At 32.8% G+C, this 23,975-nt stretch overlaps 1 protein-coding gene across 2 annotated transcripts in view; it reads left to right on the top strand.

Moving 5' to 3' along the window:
• Positions 1–422: 422 nt before the first annotated feature.
• Positions 423–23,975, top strand: part of LOC126891868 (dual specificity protein phosphatase CDC14A-like) — a 68,576-nt gene continuing 45,023 nt past the window's right edge. For both annotated transcript variants that reach the window (XM_050661199.1, XM_050661200.1), the window contains exons 1-3: positions 423–655; positions 770–850; positions 914–1,021. In XM_050661199.1, coding sequence (XP_050517156.1) covers positions 517–655; positions 770–850; positions 914–1,021 — 328 coding nt within the window. In that variant the 5' untranslated portion in view covers positions 423–516. The remainder of the gene's footprint in view (positions 656–769; positions 851–913; positions 1,022–23,975) is intronic.

The following is a 23,975-nucleotide window of genomic DNA, read 5'->3' as shown; positions in this document are numbered from 1 at the left end:
GCCGAAGCGATGACGGTCGCAATGACGGTCGCGAAGTCAATGCTTTTACCACATCCAAAAGTGCGATGACTGTCGCGAATTCAATGCTTTTACCCCATCCAAAAAGTGCACAACGTCCCTAAAGAAGTTTTCACTTCAAAAACGGGGAAAATTACCTACGTCTTTGGTCCGGTCGACGCCGGGCCCCTTATATCGCCGGGCTCCGGTAAAATATACCGGCTGTACGTACATAACCCCCTCTCGGCGGGCCTTAGAAGAATACCTACTGCCTAATTTAAATTTTAACACAAACATCTATTAAAATAAATATTAATGTTGGCGATCCACGCTGTAAGTATCTACCAACTATCCATTGTTAATCGCAAAAATTGTAATAAAACAATTTTTAATTTTTCTCATACCTTCTCAAGATAAGTTGTTATCCTTGGCAGCTTGATTCCTTTTGCTATATAAATTCAATCTTAAAACTGGTTTCACAATAATTTAATACATCTTAAAGGAAATACCTACCTAAAAATGACTAATCCCTTAAATTTTTTGGGCCACCTTGTCCTACTCTTCTCTTTTTACATGGTGAATGCACAGCAAAAAGGCGATATGGCAAAAGACATGAATTTTAAATTATTAAGTGGCGATCTAATGCCTTTGGTTGGATGTAAGTTTTTTTATTTTCCATTAATCTTTTATAGAATAATTTTTGTTTATATTTACAAGATTCAAAACATAACATATAACATAACCTTACTTTTTACGTTTTTACTCTTTTTAGTTGGAACTTACCAAGTTCGCGGTGACGATTTGATCAAATCTGTTCTGGATCATGCTCTGGCAGCTGGATACCGACTTATAGGTAACAATAGACCAAATGTATATGTTTTATAATATATTACAAATAATTCAATTTTAATTGTAGACAGTGCTGCAGTGTATGGTAATGAGGTATCCATTGGAAAAGCATTGAAAGAGTTGTTACCGAAACATAACTTGACCAGAAAAGATATATTTATAACAACAAAGTTGTGTAAGTAGCTTGATGCTTTTTAAATATTTTTTTACACTAAGGATTTCCACAGTTTTCACTGTATTACTTCACTCAACTGTTCACTCCAGTTCTTTCTGTTTTGCGAATCCCATTCCTGTAGATTTCTTCTTTCCATTGCTTCGTCCTATCGGGCTCCCCTAATCTGTTTATACAAGTTTATTTATACAACACTTTCTCTGTTCGATGTAGTGTAGTATATCTGAGTTCATTCTCATTATTTTCTTAACCCTTTCGGCACGCTTTTTTTAGTGTAATGAAATAGCTAGTGTCACCTAGGGTTAGTGTGACCTAAAAATATGCAAATTTGATTTTAAAATAAAAAATATATATTTGTTTTTATTTGAACAGTTTCAGATTTTTAACGAAGACTTTCTGGTTAATTGTCACAATCATTGCACAGTGAATAGGCATGTTGCATTTTTAAAATTCCTTCTACATTATGTTTTATTTAAGAGGGTAAGGTGTCACACTATCCCTTCATTATGGGGTTACTGTGACTAGGATTAGGGATAGTGTGACAACTAGCTTTTTTGCCATTTAAAAGCACCTTGGATTGAGTGTGCCTTGGTGTGACAAAGAAAGACATTACAAAAATATTGTAATAATTTTTGGCATTTAAAAATTTGACAATTTTAGAAAAAAAATGTGAAATTTCTTATTTAAAACACCAATTTTTTTATTAAACGTAGGTATTTTATTGAGAACCTTTTCTTATTTTACAAATTCAGTAACGTCTAACATTCAAAAACATCAACATTTCCATTAAAAGTATACCGAATTCGGCGAATTCTTTCACAATTAAGGGATAATATAGGATCCATCAATATTCCTATAATCTGAGACATTCTAATAAATGAACTGTCTTTTTCATTAACAACAAAACTCTTTTTTATCCGTATCAACACTTCTTAATCCTACAACTTCTATTTCATCTTTAGTGACATCAAAGTTTTCAATTACACACACATACCTAAAAGCAGTTCTACCACGCTTCCCACCCATGAAAGTTGCAACTATAAAAGAGCCTTGTTTAATATCTTCTTCATTTACAGGTTTTAGTGTCGCAGTTCTCTCTAAGAATTCCTCTTCTGCTTCGTCATTTTCCCCTAAAGACATATCTTCTATCTCCTCATCACTATCTGATTCATCTTTCTTTGACTTTTTCTTGATTGTTTTTAACAGGTTTTCTGTTTTCCTTTAATGGACTTCCTTTTTGTGTTTAAAGAACTGATGTATTCTTCTTTTGATATTATTTCTACAGTAACTTTTGTAACTTACAGTAACTGCTCTTTTGATATTAGTTCTACATACCTATGTTTCACTGTCACAGAAACCCCACAGTGTGAAAATCTGTGGGGTTATTGTGACATGCCTAAAAAAATAATAGATAAAGACAATTGGGCCTTTAAAATAAGTTTAAATGTTTAAAATAAGTGATGCAATACCATGCAGAGAAAAAATCATAATTAAATACAAATAATTTTGAAGAAATTCAAAATTTGGACCAATATATCAGAATTTTAAATTCGAATTACAATACATACATAAATAAATACTATGATTTTAACCTAAAAAACAGAAGGGACTGAAACATTTTTTTTAATTATCTGTTGAAATGCAATAGAAGTGTAATATAACATCATATGTAACATAAAAGCACAATATAAATTAGTATTTAACGTTGTCACACTAACACTGCTGTTACACTAACCCTAGGTGACCCTATTTGTATAACAAGGGAGAAAAGTGTTACTTTTCCTCCCGAGAATGAAGTTTACTGCCTGAAGCGTAGCAGAGGGCAGTAATCATTCAAGGGAGAAAAAGGCACTTTACTCCCCAAAATTTTGAAGTGTCCTTACTATTTAATTTTATTATTTGCACCTAGAAGCTGCCAATATTTGAAAAAAACACAATTTATCTCAGTTTAAGAAGGGTAAAAATTATAATAATTTGAGTAGGGTTGATAGCTTTCATAAACCGTTGTGAATGTAAATTTATTTATTTATTTATACTGCACATTTACAGCAATGATGTCAATTATAAACACACAGTTGGTCAATACAAAAAATAAGAACATACAATTCATACAATACAATAAAATAAATACACTTTAAAACAATAAATAAGGGTATCACAGTTTATGTAACATAGTACTCTTTTTCATATTATATAGGTCAAGGTCTTCACTCACGATAAAATCGTTCATTGCCATTAAGCAGTTTGCCATGGGAGAGTTTGCGTATTCTGGAGTTATTTTAAATAAAGTGTGTCTACATCTAAGTCTTTGGTCTGGTACATTAAAATTTATAAATGAAAGAATCGTAGGAGAATCTGTGATTTGATAAATTATATTAAATATGAAAATGATTTGAGCATTTCTATGTCTTTCGCTCAATAACACAGTGTCAAAAAGCATTCTCTGTAAGTTATAGGAAATCTTAAAAGGATAAATCCCAAATTTCTTTAGATATAAAGACTTTAAAAATTTCTTCTGAATCCTCTCTATCATGTCACTATGTGATATGGTGGAGGGACTCCATATGGTACAACAATATTCGAGTTTTGACCTCACATATGCATTAAAAAGCTTAATTATTGTAGTGTCACAATAAAATTCTTTACTGGATCTTAGGATAAAGCCTAACTGTTTATAACAATCATTAATTAGTTTGAGAATGTGCTCATTAAAGGATAATGTGCTAGTGAATAACACCCCTAGATCTCTGGTTTTTGTTAACCTTTCAAGTTTTACTTCGTTAATAAAATAATCTGTTCTTATGATTTCTCGCTTTCTAGAAAAAGTCAATAGTTTACATTTTGAATATCTTGTTGTAAATTAATAGTCATGTTCGTTTTTTATTGTAAGAAATAATTTTAAATCGTCTGCAAATAAAAGAAACTTGGCAAATTTTATATAATCGGTGATGTCATTTATGAACATAACAAAAAGTAAAGGCCCAAGGATGGAACTTTGCGGTACACCTGACCCGGTTATAAAACTGTCTGAGTAGCAGTTCGCAAATTTGACTACGTTAGTACGGTTGGTAAGGTAAGATTCAAAGAATTTTATGATTGTCTTATAAACAGTAAACAGAGAAACTGCCTACTTGTTCAACTGGAATTAAACACATTGTATTACGGGTCGTAAATCTAGTTAAGATTGGATGTTGTGATATAACTGCACTGTTGCTATACCATAACAATATCCTGTAATATTTACAAACTAAGTTAAAATTCTTGTGTCATCAATTGACGACACAGTGACTGAAAGGGTTAATCTCTATGTTATTTATTTTATCTCTTCTTGTTACTCTGCAGCATCTCCTTAAGAATTCCATCTCTGTTGCTCTTATTTTGTTATTAGTTTTCTTATTTATTGTCCAATTTTCACACTCATAAGTGAAGATACTTCTTGTCGTGGTATTATACAGGGTGTTTCATTGGGAAACGGAAATACTTTAATTGTGAATAGAGGTAACCGAGGCGGTTCTAGGTATACTAAATTTTTTGCCCTACCGACTTTTATAACCGAGTTACAGGGTGTTTTATCGATTTTGCCAATTTCTTTCCTAAGCCATAACTTTAGAACCACCCTGTATATTTTTTTGATATTTAGTACACATGTGTCTCATCCAAAACCCAAACGACCGACATACTAATCACAAGAAAAATCCAGGTCCGGATTAACAAGAAAATATAAAGTAATTGTGACCTTAAAACAACACCCTGTATATTGAAATTCTGAAAATCTGTTTGCATATTTGAAAAGAGCACAAAAAACTAAGTCTAATCGTCCGCTTCAATTTTTCGGCCAGACAATTTTATGACTTTAATTTTAAAATTATATTGAATTTTTTAAGAACTTTTTTAAGAAGACATTAAAAAGAAGGTATTATTAACTTTTAATTATAAATTATTAAAGCTATTGAATAAATACTTATTTTAAAATTAATCAATACTCATTTACCACATTGTAACGACCCAATTATTAATCACAAGAAAAATCCAGGTCCGGATTAGCAAAAAAAAAATAAAGTAATTTTGATCTTGAAACAACACCCTGTATATTGAAATTTTCAAAATTTGTTTGCACATTTGAAAAGACCACAAAAATCTGAGTTTATAGGTTTGCTTTAATTTTTCGTGAAGGAAATTTAATGACTTTAATTTTGAAATTAAATATATTGATAATTTTAAGAACACTAAAATTAAAAAGCAGATTTTTAAAGCACTTTTAACAATAAATTATTAAAGTTATTAAATAAATACCCATTTTAAAAGTAATCAATACTTATTTCCGACATCCGAATGACCCACTTACAAATCACAACAAAAATCCAGGTCCGGATTAACAAAACAATTTAAAGTAATTGGGCCTTGTTATGCAAAAAGCAACCAACCCACATTTTTGAGGAAAACAAGATAATGTCACATATCGATTTAAAAATGTGTATTCTGCATTGTGTAAAAAGCAACCAAGCCATTCTAAATATTAAACCATGAAAAATACTACTCCAAATTATTTCTGTTTAATAATAGTTCACTTAAGATTTCGCATTAGACAACCAACCCACTTGGATTGTTTGTGTGTATCACTGGACTGAACATATTATTACTGTCGAAAAGTACCAGCCAAGTGGGTTGATATTGTTATGCCGATTACGGTTCCTGGAATGTTGCATCTTTTTGTTTTTACGTGTAGGTACTGACCAATATTAGTTCGTGCTTAAATATTAAAATATTTGTTGTGTTATATCTACTATATTATGAAGAAATCTTTGAATCTTTAATGCGAAAAATATGTTTAAATCAAGAACTGTTAAAATAATTAAAGCGGCTCGCGAAATTGCAGAAAATGGTAAGTTTTAGGATTAAGGCTATGTTTATCTTACTTTTTAAATATTATGGTTTGTTGTTTTGACTGATTATCGCATATTTTTTATTTGTATTGATATTATGTTTAATAGTAGAAATTCTACTGTATGGTATTATTGAGTTGACTGAAATTATTTGGTTTTATTCATGGATTTTGTGGGTTGGTTGGATTTTGCAGATTGCATTTTATTAGATATATTTCCAACAGCAAAAAGAAACCAACCCTCAATATGGCTATTTTTTTTGTAAAAATTTATTAGGATAATTTTGATACTACTATGATAAAATTGCTCTAAAATTAAACTATTGATTAGTGAAGTTATCGTTTAAAAAAATACGACGGAAAATTAAATATTTAGAAAAACATAAAAAGTTAATTTTCTCTTAATTTACAAATTGAGGGTTGGTTGCTTTTTGTTTAACATGGCCCAATTGTAACCTTGAAACAACACCCTGTATATTGAAATTTTCAAAATCCGTTTGCACATAGGTATTGAAAGAGCACAAAAACTATGTTTAATCGTTAGCTTAAATTTTTTGGCCAGACAATTTAATGAATTTAATTTTGAAATTATGTCGAAATTTTTAAGAACTCTGAGAACTCTTAATAAAAATTTCGATATAATTTCAAAAGTAATGTCATTAAATTGTCTGCACAAAAAATTAAAGCGGGACATTAAACTTAGTTTTTCGTGCTCTCTTCAGGTGTGCAAACGTATTTTAAAAATTTCAATATACAGGGTGTTTTTCAAGGTCAGAATTACTTTGTATTTTGTTGTTAATACGGACCTGGATTTTTCTTGTGATTAGTAAGTCCTTCTAATGCTGTAAATAATAACTGATTATTTTTAAAATTAGTATTTATTCATTAACTTGAATGATTTATTAATAAAAGTGCTTTAAAAACCTGCTTATTAATTTCAGGGTTCTTAAAAATTTGAATATATTTAATTTCAAAATTAAAGTTAATAAATTTTTGCACAAAAAATCAAAGTGAATCTGTAAACTCGGATTTTTGTGGTCTTTTCAAATGTGCAAACAATTTTTGAAAATGTCAATATACAGGGTGTTGTTTCAAGGTCACAATTACTTTGTTTTTTTGTTAATCCGGCCTGGATTTTTCTTGTGATTAATAAGTGGGACTTTCTAATGTGGTAAATAAATATTGATTCATTTTAAAATGAGTATTTATTCAATAAATTTAGTAATTTATAATTGAGGCTATCAGCGCAAAAGTGGTGTAACCCCAGACTACTTACTTATGAGATAATAAGGAATTAAAATTTGGGTAAACTGATTTTTAATTTAATTTTTTTTGTAAACATTATTTTATTTGTTTTGTTTTTGATTTATAAAAAATGCTTTAGAATCTACACTAACTGTATAGTTTTGTGTTAATTAAGGTAATAATTAGAAAAAAAAGTGGGTTACACCACTTCTGCACGTATCATATTTTGGTTGTATGTGAAATAATAAACAGGTTACACCACATGAGCACAAGTTTTATTAGGAAACAATGCAAATAATACATAGTTATGGTAATTCTTCGTCTGACCCATAATGAAACACTTCATCCTGGACTCTGTTGGAACTATTAAGGCTATTATAGAAAGTATGATGTACTGGCGGAATCAACTGTAACAATTCAAAAAGGTCTTTTTTATTTTTTTCAGCAATAGTTGGTTTTTCCAAAGCATCTAGTTGTACTACAGTTTCTGACTGCCTTTTCTTCACACTGACTTCTTCAAAGAGAACTTCTTCATTATTTGAGTATTTGTAGAATATTGAAAATGGATGAAGTTTATGGAATTTTAACCACTGAATTTTCAACCACTCCACTTTGGTTTTACCAACTGAAATTCTTCGATTAGTTAAGTTTTTTTCTAGTAATTTGGAAGAGAAAAAATCACTTGCAGTCAGTTATATAACTTTGAATGTTTTTTTTTTCGAGCCGTTTTAATTATTCAATCCAGTTATATGGTACATATATTTCCTTAAAAATTTTTTTATTTTTTTCTATTAGACCAAAATCTTGGTCACAGGGTAGGTATGAGTGTCCACTGACCAAAAATTTATGATCTATTTCTTCAATAGTGAACTCCTGATTAGAAACCACATACTGGCAAATCAATGACAACTTAATATTTCTATTTTGCCCCCACACTGATCGGAGTACATGATTACTTTAACGAGGTTACACCACTCTTGCTCTATAGTTTTGCTTAATATGACCCGTGCAAAAACAGATTTTTTTAGCGCCATCCGTTGATGGGTATTAAAAGGTGGCTTACACTACTGTTGTATTGAAGATTATAATGTAACGAATGTATTTTACACCAAAACAGCATTTTGCCAAAATGTGGGTTACACCACTTTTGCGCTGATAGCCTCAATTAAAAGTTAATAATACTTGCGTTTTAATGTGGATTTCTTAAAAAAATTCAATATAATTTCAAAATTAAAGTCAAAAAATTGTCTGGCCGAAAAATCGAAGCGAACTATTAGACTTAGTTTTTTGTGCTCTTTTCAAATATGCAAACAGATTTTTAAAATTTCAATATACAGGGTGTTTTAAGGTCACAATTATTTTATAATTTTTTGTTAATACCGACCTGGATTTTTCTTGTGATTAGTATGTCGGTCGTTTGGGTTTTGAATGAAAGATATGTGTACCAAATATTAAAAAAATATACAGGGTGGTTCTAAAGTTATGGTTTAGGAAAGATATGAGCAAAATCGATAAAACACCCTGTAACTCAGATATAAAAGTCGGTAGGGCAAAAAATTTAGTATACCTAGAACCGCCTTGGTGACCTCTATTCACCATTAAAGTATTTCCGTTTCCCAATGAAACACCCTGTATATCGAGGGGTTCGAGCGAAAACCCGATAACTAACAAAACCATTGTTTAGAGATAATCGCGATTAAAGATTTTAGGATGTTTGAAGAAGACTTAAAATCGTCATAGGAAGTTTTATCAAATATTTGTTATAGCCAAATGGCAGAGAATTTAATATTTAGTTACAATAATGTATTTTAAGTTTAATTTATAAAAAGGTATTTACAAAAAAAAAAATAAAACGTGATATTTATCGGGTTTTACCTCGTTGAATCAGTATAACATTTGATTTTATTGGTTTTTATTTTTAATTTTTTTAATTATGAAATAAAAGTTAACTGTATAATATTATTCCAACAAAAAGAATTAATCTGGATTCTTGTTAGAAAATTAAAAGGTAAAATGTGTCCTCGTTCGATTCTTCTCTCATCATTACGTCTGGAATTCGATCTACGATATAATTACCGGTTTTTAAATTTGTTATTTAAGCATGCATCTCTTCTGGAAAAATAATTTCTTGGCACATCTTTATCAAATCCCTTTTCTTTGCTTCACTTCTTGGAAGGGTACTTTTATACAGGGTGTTTCATTAATTGTCCATATAGTAACTGGAAAAACCTTAGCACAAAATACGAAGATTTAACCTAAAACACTTAAATAAAATATGGTTCCTTACTGAGTTACAGGGTGTTTTATCTAAAAATTTAAAAACTATTTTTGCTCAGCATTTCAAAACTGTTCGACGTATCCTTTTAATACTTGGCAGAAAGTATAGGTACTGTACAAACTACTAAATTACGTTAAACAAACGTTTCTGGCTATTACCAGAGGCGTACGACGGGGGAAAGTGAATGGTTGACCCTTTCCAAATTCTACGCCACTGGCAGAATTGCTATTTTAGTTCAATTTTTGGATTCTCCAATACTTTCTACGAAAATAATATAGTCTTCATTCTTAACGATAAAGTCGTTAGTTTTCGAGATATTTGAAGGTAAAAATGAAACGACACGGTTATTTTGATTAATGTATTGTGTCGCTTCATTTTTAATTTCAAATATCTCGAAAACTAATCATTTTATCGTTACGAATGAGAAGTATATTATTTACATAAAAAGTATTGGAAAATCAAAAAATTACACTAAATTAGCAATTTCGTCAGTTGCGCAGAATTTGGGAAGGGTCAACCAGCCACTATCCCCTGTCGTACGCCTCTGGTAGTAGCTAGAAACGTTTATTTATCTTAATTTAGTAGGGTGTACAGTGCCTACACTTTCTGCCAAGTATGATAAGGATAAGCCAAATAGTTTTAAAGTACTGGGTACAAATAATTTTTAAATTTTAATCATATGAATCATATCATAAATTAATCAAAATTACTGTGCCGTTTCATATTTAACTTCAAATATCTCGAAAACTAATAACTTTATCGTTACCAGTGAAGAGTATATTATTTACGTAGAAAGTATTGGAGAACCTAAAAATGGCACTAAAATAGTAATTCCTCCAGTGGCGTAGAATTTGAGAAGGGTCAACCATTCACTATCCCCTGTCGTACGCCTCTGGTAGTAGCTAGAAACGTCTGTTTATCATAATTTAGTAGGGTGTATAGTAGTCGCACTTTCGGCCAAGTATGAAAAGGATACTTCGAACAGTTTTAAAATTCTGAGCAAAAATAATTTTTAAATTTTTAGATAAAACACCCTGTAACTCAATAAGGAACTACATTTTATTTAAGTGTTTTAGGTTAAATCTTCCTATTTTGTGCTAAGGTTTCTCCAGTTATATGGACAATTATTAATGAAACACCCTGTATAACTTTGATAAATTGCCCGGAGTTGGTAAGTCTATGGTTGGTTTTTGGGATGAAATTTGTTTTTGCTTTTTAGGGCGTAAAAGGAGTTTTTTTTTTAATTCAAACCAATATCTTCTGATATTTTTATTAACTGGTTACCGCTTTCCGCTATTGTCTTCTTTAGAATATCATCCAGTAGAATCACTGTTAGCTACAGCATTCATTATATCATCTGAGAATATACACAGCGTTTTTGTAAAAAAACTTTTGACACACTGGAATTCATTCATAGTAAGCTAGTGGAAAGAAACATTTCTTACTAAATGTTCGTTCCTTTCTTTGGGAAGTTTTAGGGGCAAGTTTAGTCCTAATTAGTTTAACAGTTATATTGTACAAAATAAAACTTTTTCTAGACTAGACTACTACTAGTATACTCCAGTAATTTCTACAGAGTTTCAATAGTCTTCAGACAACTTTTCAGTACACTTAAATTTAAATTTACTAGAATTGATTTGCTGTGGTACCTTGGAAGCTCTGAGTTTGTTTTTGATTATAAATATGGGCCCCATTCTAACCCCTTTTTTGTTTTCGTAATATTCAATTATCAATTTACGCCATCTTTTATTGGGTTTTCGCAGGAAAAAAGTGTGCTGAAATTTAGTAAACTATCATAGTCTATCATAAATTTAGTAAACTATCATAGAATGGATCAAAGAGAATAATATTGAAAAAGCTGTGATAATAACAGACTCAAGATCTGCAATATATGCAATTGAAAATACTTAGTTCATACAAATCAAAAATTTTATGTAATATAAAAAATAATTTGTCTAAAGTGGAAGTAGTATTTATATGGGCAAAAGGGCATGCCGGTATACTGGGTAATGAGAAAGTGGATGAGTTGGCCAAAGATGCAATAAAAAAAGTTGAGATACTAACTCACATCTTATCGACAGATGCAATAAATGACGTCAAAGTTAGAATAAATAAAATATGGAAAAAATAATGGAAAAATATTACAAGCATGTCAAAAAATTTATATTTTTCTTTACATCAAGAACTTCCTCCGCCACCTGAATACATATTTAAATATAACCTGCCAAAGCAAGATATTTCTACTATCGTCAGATTAAAAACTCGACACGGGAAATATGAGGCACATCTGTACAAATTAGGAATAATTAATTCATCAGTATGTTTTTGTGATAATGTTTCGATTAGAGATTTAAACCATATTTTCTTGGAATGCAAAATTAACGAGAGATATAAAATCAATTATATTACAATTTACGACAAACACAAGTTCATTTTCCAATTAGTATAGAATATCTACTAAGTTGTCATAAAATGGAAATATTTAAATTACTCATAAACTACTTGAAAGAAACAAGCAAGCAAGCATAGTGATTTAACCCAGCCTGAGAGACTTGCTCACCCCTAGAGAATGACATTCGGGTGATACAATTCATTGGGGCGAGGAGGATTAACTCCCGTAAGCAGGAATCACTCCACCCCGCTTCAATGCTCCAGACCATCCACTTACCCCCCGATAGCACTCTGATGCGCTATAGGGGCTCTCAATCAGCAAAGTGCTTATCATATGGGAGTCTTGGGTACACGGACTCCCATATGAAATCCTACCCCGATCAATGCAGGCCAGCGTGAGGCGCTCTATTCCCGCTATCTCTAGTGACTTATCTTCGATCTGTTTTGCGTGCTCGGGCGCCGAGTCCCCGCTCTGGGCTATGTCCAGTTCGGTGACTCGGCGCTCGAGGATGTGGGCCCCTCATGCCCGTTATTTGGGTTTTGTTACTAATATTTTTTGTGGCTTTCGCCTATTGTTAATATTTTATTGATTTGTTTAGTGGCTGAAGCCGTTTTGAAGTTTTTGTATATTTTTTTTGAGGGATGTCTGAAACGTATAAAAATCAACATTAATAAATATAATGAGATGCCAAAGGTGAGCAAGTTGTTTTCTTTTGATAGAGCTACGATTATCTAGCCTTTATTATATATTAAATAATATTTGCTGTTTGGGTCTCCTGTGTTTCCATCTATGAAACACATCATACCTTAATATATCTTGCAGGATCTGGTTTGGGTGGTCTTCTAGCTCAGCAAATTTTGTTCTGGCTTTTTGTTCCATAATATCCAGTACTCTTATTTGTTTTAGGTCTCTAAATAAGAACCGTTCGGCGACATATCTGGGCACGTTTGCAGCTTCTCTGAGGCAGTTGTTGTGTGCCGTTTGTATCTTCTTTTTGTTACTTTGACTCGTGTGACCCCATGCAAGAGATGCGTATGTAATTATTGGCAGTATAATGCTATTTATAAGTCTTCATTTTGTTTTCATAGCTAATTTGCTTCTTCTTCCTGTGAGTCCTCTTATTGCCGCTCTGGCCGCTGCTGTTTTCTGGACTGTTGCGTTGACACGTGATGTGAATGTTAGACCTTGGTCCATTGTGACTCCTAAATATTTAGCTTTATTTTGCCATTCGATGGGTCTGTCTTGCAATGTTAGCTGTTGTTCTGGGTTATCTCTTCTCTTTTTGAAGATAACCGCTTGGGTCTTATCTGGATTTATTGCTATTTTCCATTGGATACTCCATTCTTCTATTGTATCCAATGCCGTCTGTAGATTTCTTACAGCTATATCTAGGTTCATGTGTTTTGCAGCAATTGCAGTGTCGTCTGCATAAAGGCTGATCAATGTCCCGGGTGTTCTTGGAACATCTGCTGTATATATGCTATACAGAAGGGGTGATAAAACTGCCCCCTGTGGTACTCCAGCTTCCGGCATTCCGTGTTCTGACAGAACTGGTCCTATCCGGACCCTGAACTTCCGGTCGCTTAAGTACGAGGAGATGAGTTTCGTCATGGCCCCGCTGTACCCATAATCTCTCATTTTGTATGTCAGTCCTTCATGCCACACTCTATCAAAGGCTTTGCTTACATCCAGAAAGGCTGCTCCCGTATATTGTTGGTCATTGAATCCATCTACTATATATTCGGTAAGTCTTAATATTTGATGTTCGCTGGAATGTTGAGCTCTGAATCCAAATTGTGCTTCTGGGATTATGCCTAGCCTGTCTGTCTCTGATTGGAGCCTGGTTTGGATGACTCGCTCCACTATCTTACTGACTGCTGGAAGTAAGCTAATCGGCCTGTAATTTTGCGGAAATATGTGGTTCTTTCCTGGCTTGGGTATCATAATTACATGGGCTTCCTTCCATCGATTTGGGAAGAGCCTGTATCTTAGTATTGCGTTTGTTATATTTGTCAAATACACAACTGCTTTCGAGGGAAGATACTTCAGAGCTCTGTTAGTGATTTCGTCCGGACCAGGTGCTTTCTTTGGTGAACTTTTTCGAATCAGTTCACTTATTTCTCTTGGTGATGTGGGATTTATTATTTCTTCTTGTTCTTCGGGCGTTTCTAGTTCTGTTTCTTCGACGTCTTCGATAAAGTCTATATCTTCGTCTTGGTGATAATTCAGTGTGCACTCTCTTTCAAGTGTCCTTCTCATCACCTCGGCTTTATCTTCTTCTGTGTAGACGATCCCGTTTTCTCCATGTAGTGGGGGAATGGGTTTTCTATCGTTTCTTAAAGTTCTTTGGAGCCTCCATATTTCTTGCATATTTTGGCTCCTTTCCTCCATTTCTTTTATGTAGTTTTCCCACTTTTGGCTTCTATGGTCTATTAGTGCCTGTTTGACTTGTCGATTCAGTCGATTTGCCCTATTTTTATCTTCCTGGTCTCTTGTTCTTCTGGCTCTCTTTTTGGCTCTGTTCTTTTCCCTTATCATTTCTTTTATTTCCTGATTTATGTCTCTAAATCTTCCCATATGAATTTCATATTCTTCCTCAGTAGTGCTATTTCTTAGTGCTTCTTTTATGATATTTTCGAGCTCTAGGACTTTTTCCTCTATTTCTTGTGGATTGTCAATTGTAGGAATGTTTCCAATTCCTATGCTTACTAGGCGTTTGAAGTTAGACCACTTGGTTTTGTTTCTTTTCTTTGTTGTTTTGTTATCTTCTTGCCATGTACCTATTTCTATGAGTATGGGGTTTGTGGTATGCTGATCCTTCGTTTAAGGTTCGGATGTCTGTTTGTAGTCCTAGGCTTTTGGCCACTACTATATCTAAATGGGTTGGTAGAGCATTTCCAGGAAAGTATGTTGGTTCGATGGGCCCAATCACCATGGTGTCTTCGTTGTTCACTAGATAATTATTCAGTATTCTACCGTTTCTGTTTGTAGCTCTATCGTTCCAGTTAGGGGATCGGGCGTTTAGGTCTCCTATTATTATGGACGGTTCTTCGGCGTTCAGGAACGCATTCAGGTCGTCGTCGTTTAAAGGATCTGTTGGCCTTACATATGCTGAAGTGATCCTTATTTCACCTTGTCTCATCTGGACTTTTATTGTTGTTGCTTCCATAGTGTTTAGTGGTGGCGTATGTTGTAATGTATGATTTATTCCTTTTCTCACTAGGATAGCAGTTCCACCTGAATTTGCTCTATGGTCGTTCCTGTAGATGTCGTATCCTGGAAACTTGATATTGATGGTATGAGTTAGTTTAGTTTCTTGCAATGCTACGACATCCATTTCATATCTGTTTATTAGTTCGTCCAGCACGTTTGTATTAGTTCTTATGCCGCCTGAATTCCAGGAGCCTATCTTCAGGTATCCCCTAGTTTCGTGCCTTAGTTCAGTGCTATTTTTACATTTTTAATCGCTTCACTTACCGTTTTTATGACTAGCTCTTCTATCATCGTGGCCAGTCCTTTTTGTTGTTCTTTTGAAATTAATATGGTCGAATCTGTTGTTGGGTTTTGTGTTGGTTTGGTGATTTGGGCGTACGATTGACCATTGTTTCTTTTAGGTTGTTGTGTTCTGTTTTCTGTTGTTATTTGTCTGGGTCTTCCCCAGACAGGTATCTTTGGGCATCCTCTATAACTTGCCGGGTGTTGTCCTTGGCAATTAGCACATTTTGCTTTTTGTTCTGCTGGAATTTGGCAGAATTTACTTTTGTGATTTTCTCCGCACTTTACGCACCTAGCGTCTTTGAAGCATGCGTTTTGGGCGTGGTGGAAGCCCTGGCAATTAAAACATTGAGTTGGTCCGTTGCTCTTTCTTAGATCTTCTATTACTACTCTCATGTACATAAGGTTGGTAATTTTCTTGGCTTTGGGTACGTCTTCTTTTTCCACTGTAATTATAAACATTGGCAGAGATTTTTTGTCTGCCTTTCTAGACTTCATGTTTGTTACGTTAATTGTATTTATTTCATGTTTATTTGTTAGTTCCGTTTGTATATCTAAAGGTTTTGTATTTGAGGGAAGTCCTCTAATAACCATTTTGGGCTTGATATCTTCGTCTAATGGGAAGGCGATCCACTGAATTTTGATTTCTTTGTTATAATCTTCCAAGATATGGGTAAATTTTCTATAATCTTCAGGGCATTTTGTTTGAATGAGTGTTTCTCTTCCGTTTTTGGAGGTTTTATTGTCTGTGTATATCTTTTGAGTTTCAGCAATTTTCAATATTGTTCCTGTTTCGTTTACTGTTTGTAGTTTTATGACGGGTGGTTTTGGTTTGGACCTTTTTATAGTGCTTTCTTCATTATTTTGTTTAATGATTAGGATATTATCAATTTCGCTTGTTTCCATTGTCTCTTCCCTGCCCTTATTCGGTAGGGAAGGAAATAGTTCTTGTACCTTAGATGTTGATGGCACACTGCTTTCTTTTCCGACCTTTTTTGGCAGGGAAGGGAAATCTTCATTTGTTTTTGTTGTGGGTGTTATGGGTATATTTTTTGTATTTGCGATGTTATTATTAGTATCTTCAATTTTTTTCTTTGGGATTGCTGTCATCGATTTTTTTTCATTTATTTGTATATCGGTTGTCTTGTTTTCGTTTTTAAGTTCGTCGAATCTTTTATCTATAGTTTCGATTACTTTTTCTTGAGAGTTTATTATTGTATTTTGTAGTCCATTGATATTTTCATTCAATTGATGGATTTGGTTTCTGAGTTTTTTAATTTCTTCGTCCTTTTCTTTTAGCTGCTTTTTCATTTCAGCCACTGAATCTTCATCTTCCTGGCTCTCATTCGGCCTTTGACGTTTTGCTGCCTTCTTATTTTTGTTTCTAGTTTTACTTTTCTCTACTATTTCTGTTTCGTGTTCTGGTTCCATGTTGTTCTGTTTTTTCTTTTCCGCTATGGCCTTAGGTGTCTTAGAAACGCCGTTTAAGGCATTACACGGTAAATTTTCATTATTTTGATCAATATCAATATCAGAATTATCAAACAGCGGAAGATTTGAATAAATATTTGGACTTACCTCCATCGGTCCTCTTTATAATTGTTTTTTAACTTACTTTTCTGCCCTACGAAATGTATACGTATTTTTGAGATATTCGATGTTGTACAAACTCGTCGGCAGCCTGTCTGATCCTTCAAAAAGGTTTAAAACTTCGAAATATTTAAAGTTTTGGGAGGAACTTTTTAAATACGTCTTTATACTTTGACAGTACTTTGACAATCCTTGAAAGAAACAAATATAATCATTTAAGTGAAATACGTATAAATATAACAAAACTAATAAATTGAGGTAAAAATAAAATAAAAATCTGTGGCTAACGGACTCGCATCCAAGCCATTTTTTCTCTCTCTCACACACACACACACACACACACACACACATCATAGTCTAAAATTCTTTATTGGATTTTCGCATGAATATATTTTGTCAAAATGAACAATTTTGTAATCTTCATCTCCGATAAAATTAAATATCAGTTTTTAACTTAGAAATATTTCTAATAAAATTAGTAACTTTACACAGGAAAAAGAAGATAAATAATTCTACTGGATTCTCATATTATAAATATGTTTACAACAAAGTGTTTTATCAGTAAAGTTGTAAGAGTCACCGGTACTAGACACATGGGGAGGTAAATAATTGCTATGCTTATGGGCTAATCCGGTCCGTTCTCAGATGTGACTTTCATCCCTGTCATGTTAATCTGACGTTCTAAACGTCACTAGACATAAAAATAAACATTGCAACAAGTGAAGGGTCCAGGACTGTAATAGCTCAATGTTCCTATGTGTCTAGTATGTTGGCGCTGACTGTATATCGAGTGGGTGTTATTTAAAAATATAAGTTAACGGTTTTTACCATGTTTGGTTTTTATTAGTTATTGTGCTTAAAAATGTTAATATCAATTAAAAACATTTACCAGTGGTAGGAGACGTGTTTTTACTACAGCAGAAATAAAAATACCGGATTTCATAATTTTGGTAGATACTTATCGGGTTTTCGCTCGAACCCCTCGATATATTCTTCTTTTTGTTTTTATGGTGATTTTCTTATCCCACAGTACCGGGTTCAATTTTCGTATGCAGTCTCGTTTTTGCCCTAGTCTATTTTTTATATCTTCTTCCGGTGTTCCTTTGTTTGATATTATAAAACTAAAATACTTGTACTTGTCTGTTCCTTTGATTTGTTTGCTTTTTAAATATAAATAGATATATTTTATATAAAAGATATTTTTTATTTATTTATTCATTGCTAATCTACAATCTACTTCAATAAAGTAATAAGTAAATATAATGTAAGTTTTTGGCTTGTGGCAGGTGAAGTTGATTGACGACTCTCTGGAATTCACCTAGCAGCTAGATCTTCTGGCAAAAGTCTTTTTAGGCATCTCAATCAGTGGAGGGTTGAATAATGGGTCTATGGGATGGTTTGGGTGGTTTGCCATTCATGTATATTCTGGAATGGTCAGTAATCACATCATTGATGAAACAGACGTTGAGGTCTGCATGAAAGGTTTGGTTTGATACGTATGGTCCTTTTCATGAGCATTTTTCAGTGCGTCACAAATGATAGAAAAAAAGGTAAGTCCATGATAATACACATTTATAACATTATTTATTCTAACATGGCATTTTAGTTAAATCTGACAGTTGTCACATTTTATTTGCAATTTGGCATAAAAACAAATCAATTATGTTTATTGCATTTATAAAATGGTATTTTCTTTGATTTGTATAGTCTTATAAATTGTACAGATTATATTCGTAGATATACTATATAATTCGTAAATAATTTTTTTCGATTATAGCGCCATCTATCGACAACTAGAATGAATGTTATAAATGTCTGTAATCACCGACGTGCCTTTTTTCTGTCACATACAATTTAATGCGTTAGAAAGAAATCGAAAAACTGTGACGCACTGACAGATGCTCATGAGAAAAAGAATACCATGGGGCTTTAGCTAACATATGAATAGTCTTTTACTAGATTGTCTGTAGTATTTTGGTGTTGGACGGTTGGCTAAAACCACACAGCTCAATTCCGTATGTCCACAATGGTTTGAGTATTGTTTTATAGATGGTCAGTTTGTTTTCTAATGAAAGTTGCAATATTCTGTTGATTAGCCAGCTCATATTTTTAACTGTTAGGTTGAGGTGTAGTTGTTTGGCTACAATATGTGATTTCTAAGTAAATTTTTCGTCTAGATGAGGGCCTAGGTACTTTACTTCTGTTTTGATCTATTATTGTAGATGCAAATGATCTATTCTAGATCATTTGCATCAGCTTGTAAGTAATTTATTTATAAATATATTGTAGATTTCATTTACAGTATTAATGTGTCAAACGTTTTTCTGTCTCCTTCTTTCAGTGTCATTTCCCAATCGGAGGTTGGATATCATCATCACTATATTTACTCTATCTACCGCTGCTCAAAAAAGTTCTATGGAACTGCGTTTAAACCAGTTCCTTAAAATTTTCAATCATGACACTCTGCTTGTTTCTATAGCCCTTCCTCCTCTTATATTTTCCTGTATTATAAGTCTTAGCATTTCATATTACTGTTCCGTCATTGTCTGTCCCAGATATTGTAACATTCTTATTTTTATATTCTTTGCCTGTTTCTCGCAATACATCAGTGTTTGTTTTTTTCTGTGTCCATCCTGTGGATGTAAACATCCTTCTGTAACACCATATTTTAAGTGACTGTTGCTTATTTATGTCCAGCTTTTAAGTCCATATTGCAGTATTGAAAACACTTCATCTCAGAGCATTTTAGATCTCTTATGTACATTCTAAGTCTTGACGTCAAAATTGGAAGGAGCTTATATTTGACTCCAAACAATTTTGTTTATAAAGTTAAACACTCATAAGGAATTTTCATTTATTGTTTACGTGGTTTGTGTGACAAAATAAGACTTTTCATTTAGGTATTTAGTTAAAGAAACGTGTCAGTTAAGAGATTTTTATTAGTTTTTGCCTTCTTCTTCTTTAAGTACCGTGCCCAAATTTTTAGGCGTGGGTAGCTTCCATAACAATTTGCCGATATCGTTCTCGATCTTGTGCGGCATGTAACAATTGATCTGTTGATAAGCCAGTCCATTGACGAAGGTTTCGGAGCCATGAATATTTCTTTCGACCAATTCCTCTTTTTCCGTCGATCTTTCCATTGAGTATTAACTGCAGCATCCTGTATCTGCTACCTCTCATTATATGCCCCAGATATTCAAGTTTTCTCTTTTTTATCATCTTCATTAAGTCACCTTCGCCTTGACCTACTCTGTTTAAGACTTCTCTGTTTGAAATGCGTTGAACCCAAGATATTCTGAGCATTCTACGATACGACCACATCTCAAAGGCTTCTAATTTGTTCATCATGTTAACCTTCATGATCCAGGTTTCACATCCATATAGTAATACAGGATACACATAACATTTTAGGAACTTGATTCTTAGTTGTAAGTTCAGCTGAGAGTTGCTCAGAATAGATCTAAGTTTCATAAATGCTCCTCTTGCAATTTCTATGCGAGTTTTAATTTCTTCATCCGGATTTAGTGTCTCATTTATCCAACATCCTAGGTATTTAAAATGGTTAACTTTTGTTATTGATTCATCATTGACAATTAGTTGCATAGGGCCGACGTCTTGTTTACTAACCACAAGTAACTTTGTCTTTGTTGCATTTATGTTAAGTCCGTTATTGGAGCATTCCCTAGTGACTCGATCTATAAGGAATTGAAGATCTTCGATATTTTCAGCCATGATCGCGGTGTCGTCTGCATATCTGATGTTGTTAATAGTTTCTCCCCCGATTCGAACTCCACATTGTCCTTCCAAGGCTTCATTAAAAATTATTTCTGAGTATACGTTAAACAAAGTTGGGGATAACACACAACCCTGTCTGACACCTCTTTGAATGCAAATTTTGTCTGTTTCTTTGCCGTCTACCAGAATAGAAGCTTCTTGATACCAATATAGATGTTGTAAAAGTCTCAGATCTTTATCGTCTATTCCAATCATTTCTAGATATTCAAACAACCTATTATGTTGAACTCTATCAAACGCCTTCTCAAAATCTATAAAGCAGACGTAAATTGGTTTCTGTACTTCCCATGATCGTTGAAGTAATGTTAACATTGAGAACAAAGCTTCCCTTGTTCCCAATTCTTCTCTGAAACCGAATTGTTTGTTTCCCATTGTCTCTTCACATTTCTGCTTGATTCTATTAAGAATTATCTTAAGAAGTAGCTTGAGAGAGTGGCTCATGAGACTAATTAGTCTAAAGTCTTTACATGATGATGTATTAGGCTTTTTTGGGAGTGGAATAAATGTAGACTCTAACCATATCTGTGGCATCATGCCAGTCTCGTATATATGGTTATAAATGTTTGTTAGTTGTGAGACATTGTCGTCATCCAGAAGTTTGAGCCAGTCTGATGGTATTTGGTCAGGGCCTGGAGATTTCCCATTTTTGCTCTGTTTGATGGCTTTCTCTACTTCCGCTTTTAAAATACTAGGACCAGTATTCGCATACTTTGTGGTGTTAAGTGGTGGCCTCGTATCCAGGAAGAGCTCTTTTATATAGTTAGTCCATTCTTCCTTTTTTTCATCCAAGTCGAGAATTATTTTACCTTTGGAGTTTCTCATAAAGTTTCTCATTCTCATTTTGTTTATAAGGTTAAACACTCATAAGGAATTTTCATTTATTGTTTACGTGGTTTGTGTGACAAAATAAGACTTTTCATTTAGGTATTTAGTTAAAGAAACGTGTCAGTTAAGAGATTTTTATTAGTTTTTGCCCATTTGAGTTTATTTAATGCAATGATAAGAACGTAAACAGTTTTGAGGTTATGTTTATTTTCAACCACTAAGGAATAAAAACCACCTGAGCAAAAACGAATAAAAATCTCTTAATTAACACGTTTCTTTAACGAAATACCTAAATGAAGTGTTATTTTACCACACAAAGCACATAAATGAAAAATTTTTTATAACAATTTAACGTTACAAACAAAATTGTTTGGAGTCAATATAAGCTCCTCCCAATTTTGTGACATTTATGACGTCAGACTTAGGCTGTCCATTCTCAGTTCTAATCTAATATAAGGTCTTTGTTGCAGATAATTGTTTTCATTTTTACAAACGCATTTCTTGCTATGCCTATCCTGACCGTTAGTATTTGTGTTGTTTGATCATTATTTTCTGAAATCCAGGTTCCCAGGTATTTGTATTTATCAACCCTTTCTATCGGTACATTTCCCAAAATGTATGCTTGTTTGTATATTTGTTTCCTTAGTTATTACCATATATTTAGCCTTTTTATATTAATTTTTAGTCCATATTTTTCACAGAAACTGTTTGTTTTGTTTAGTAGTAACTTGAGTTGTTCAGCAGAGCTTGCCATAATCACAGTGTCATCTGCATATTTTATGTTGTTAATAGATTCCGTTAATTGTTATTCCTTCACTTTCAGACAGCAATGCTTCTTTAAAAATGGATCCACTACATACATTGAATAGTAATGGAGACATAATACATCCCTGCGTAACTCCTCTCCTGATTTCAATTTCTGAACTGGGTTTGTTATCTATTACAATTTATGATCTTTGATTCGAACAAAGGTTTGTTATTATTCATAAGTCCCTTTTGTCTATGTCTTTTGTCTTTAGAATTTGGACTAATTTTTCATGTCTTACTTTGTCAAAGGCTTTTTCAAAATCAATATAACAGTCATTTTTGAAAGTCACCCAAGAGAAGATAAACGCAGTAGAGGAAGGCTGTCTACACGATGGACAGATGATATCAGGCGGATTAGTAAAAACTGGCAACAATCAGCACAAAACCGTGAAGTGTGGAAACGATTGGGGAAGACATATGTCCAGCAGTGGACATAAGTTGGTTGGTTGATGAATCATTTTTGGCTCTATCCCCAATAACTTGTATTTGAGGTCAATTAATTATACAGTGAGATCAGATCAGATTATTCTCCTTTGAAATTAATTCACTAGATCTAGAATATACCTACTTGTGTCTACACTTTATAATCTTTAACTGAATAGGTTGTGGAGGGTATGGTGGTATGGGAACGCCATCTAATATAACTGGTATTTACTGTCACCCTGGGAGCTAAGGGTGGTAATACATCAGGTTCTTTTCAATGTTAAGTAGTTAAGGGAGAATGAAACATCTTACCTCGACGAACACCAAGTTTATTCTGATTTCTCATTGTATTATTTTTGACAATCAATGTGTGTTATTTTTACAAATACACGGGTTGCTTATTCAGCACCCGTGGCTCAAGGATTCGTACACTAAATATTTAAATAAACAATGAAGGTAAATGTTAGTCGATATTACACAATCTTGACCCAGTTCAATATTGGATATTATTTTACATCTATTAATTTATCTTGTAATACTTATGAAAATCTTTATCTCTCTTATTCCAGGACACCATCCTTCCTCTCTTTAAGATTTTTTTTTATTATCTGATTTACGAAATGAAAAAAAATCTTAATCGGTATTAGGATAATTTCACGGTGTGTTTACTAACAAATACTATTTTTTATACTTCGGTCAAAATTGTGTCATATTAATACTGACCTATCCAAATGAAAATGAAACTATGTACAATTTGTACAAGCTTGCTTATTTTACACTTTCACTTTTATACGCCAATAAAACACAAACATTACCTTGAAAACATTAAACCTAAATATACATACATATACATAATTTACAAAACAAACTTCAATAATGTAAAATATTGTCTATTCTTACATAATTCCTTTTCTTTATATCTCGCGAAATTCTACACTCACAAATTATATTTTATACTTTACTTTAACTCAAAGATTTAAAAAGAAATTACAACTTAAACTCTTAAAATTTAATTTACTCTCTTAATTCTTATTCTGTTACTAGACTTTTATAAGACAATCCTTTTGATGTACTCAAATTCTTACATTTTCTTCTTTTAAAAATTCTCTCTTTTTTCTTCTTCTTCTTCTTCTACTTTTTCCTCTTGTCAGGTACCTACTTCACACTAATAATATTTTTCTTTATTTTCTTTATACTTAGTACTTTCTTCATAGTGTACTATTAA

Source organism: Diabrotica virgifera, chromosome 9, assembly GCF_917563875.1.
Source record: "Diabrotica virgifera virgifera chromosome 9, PGI_DIABVI_V3a".
NCBI classification, from domain to species: Eukaryota; Metazoa; Arthropoda; class Insecta; order Coleoptera; family Chrysomelidae; genus Diabrotica; species Diabrotica virgifera.
Note: the sequence above shows the minus strand (reverse complement) of the source record. Positions and strands in the feature narration are given on the sequence as shown.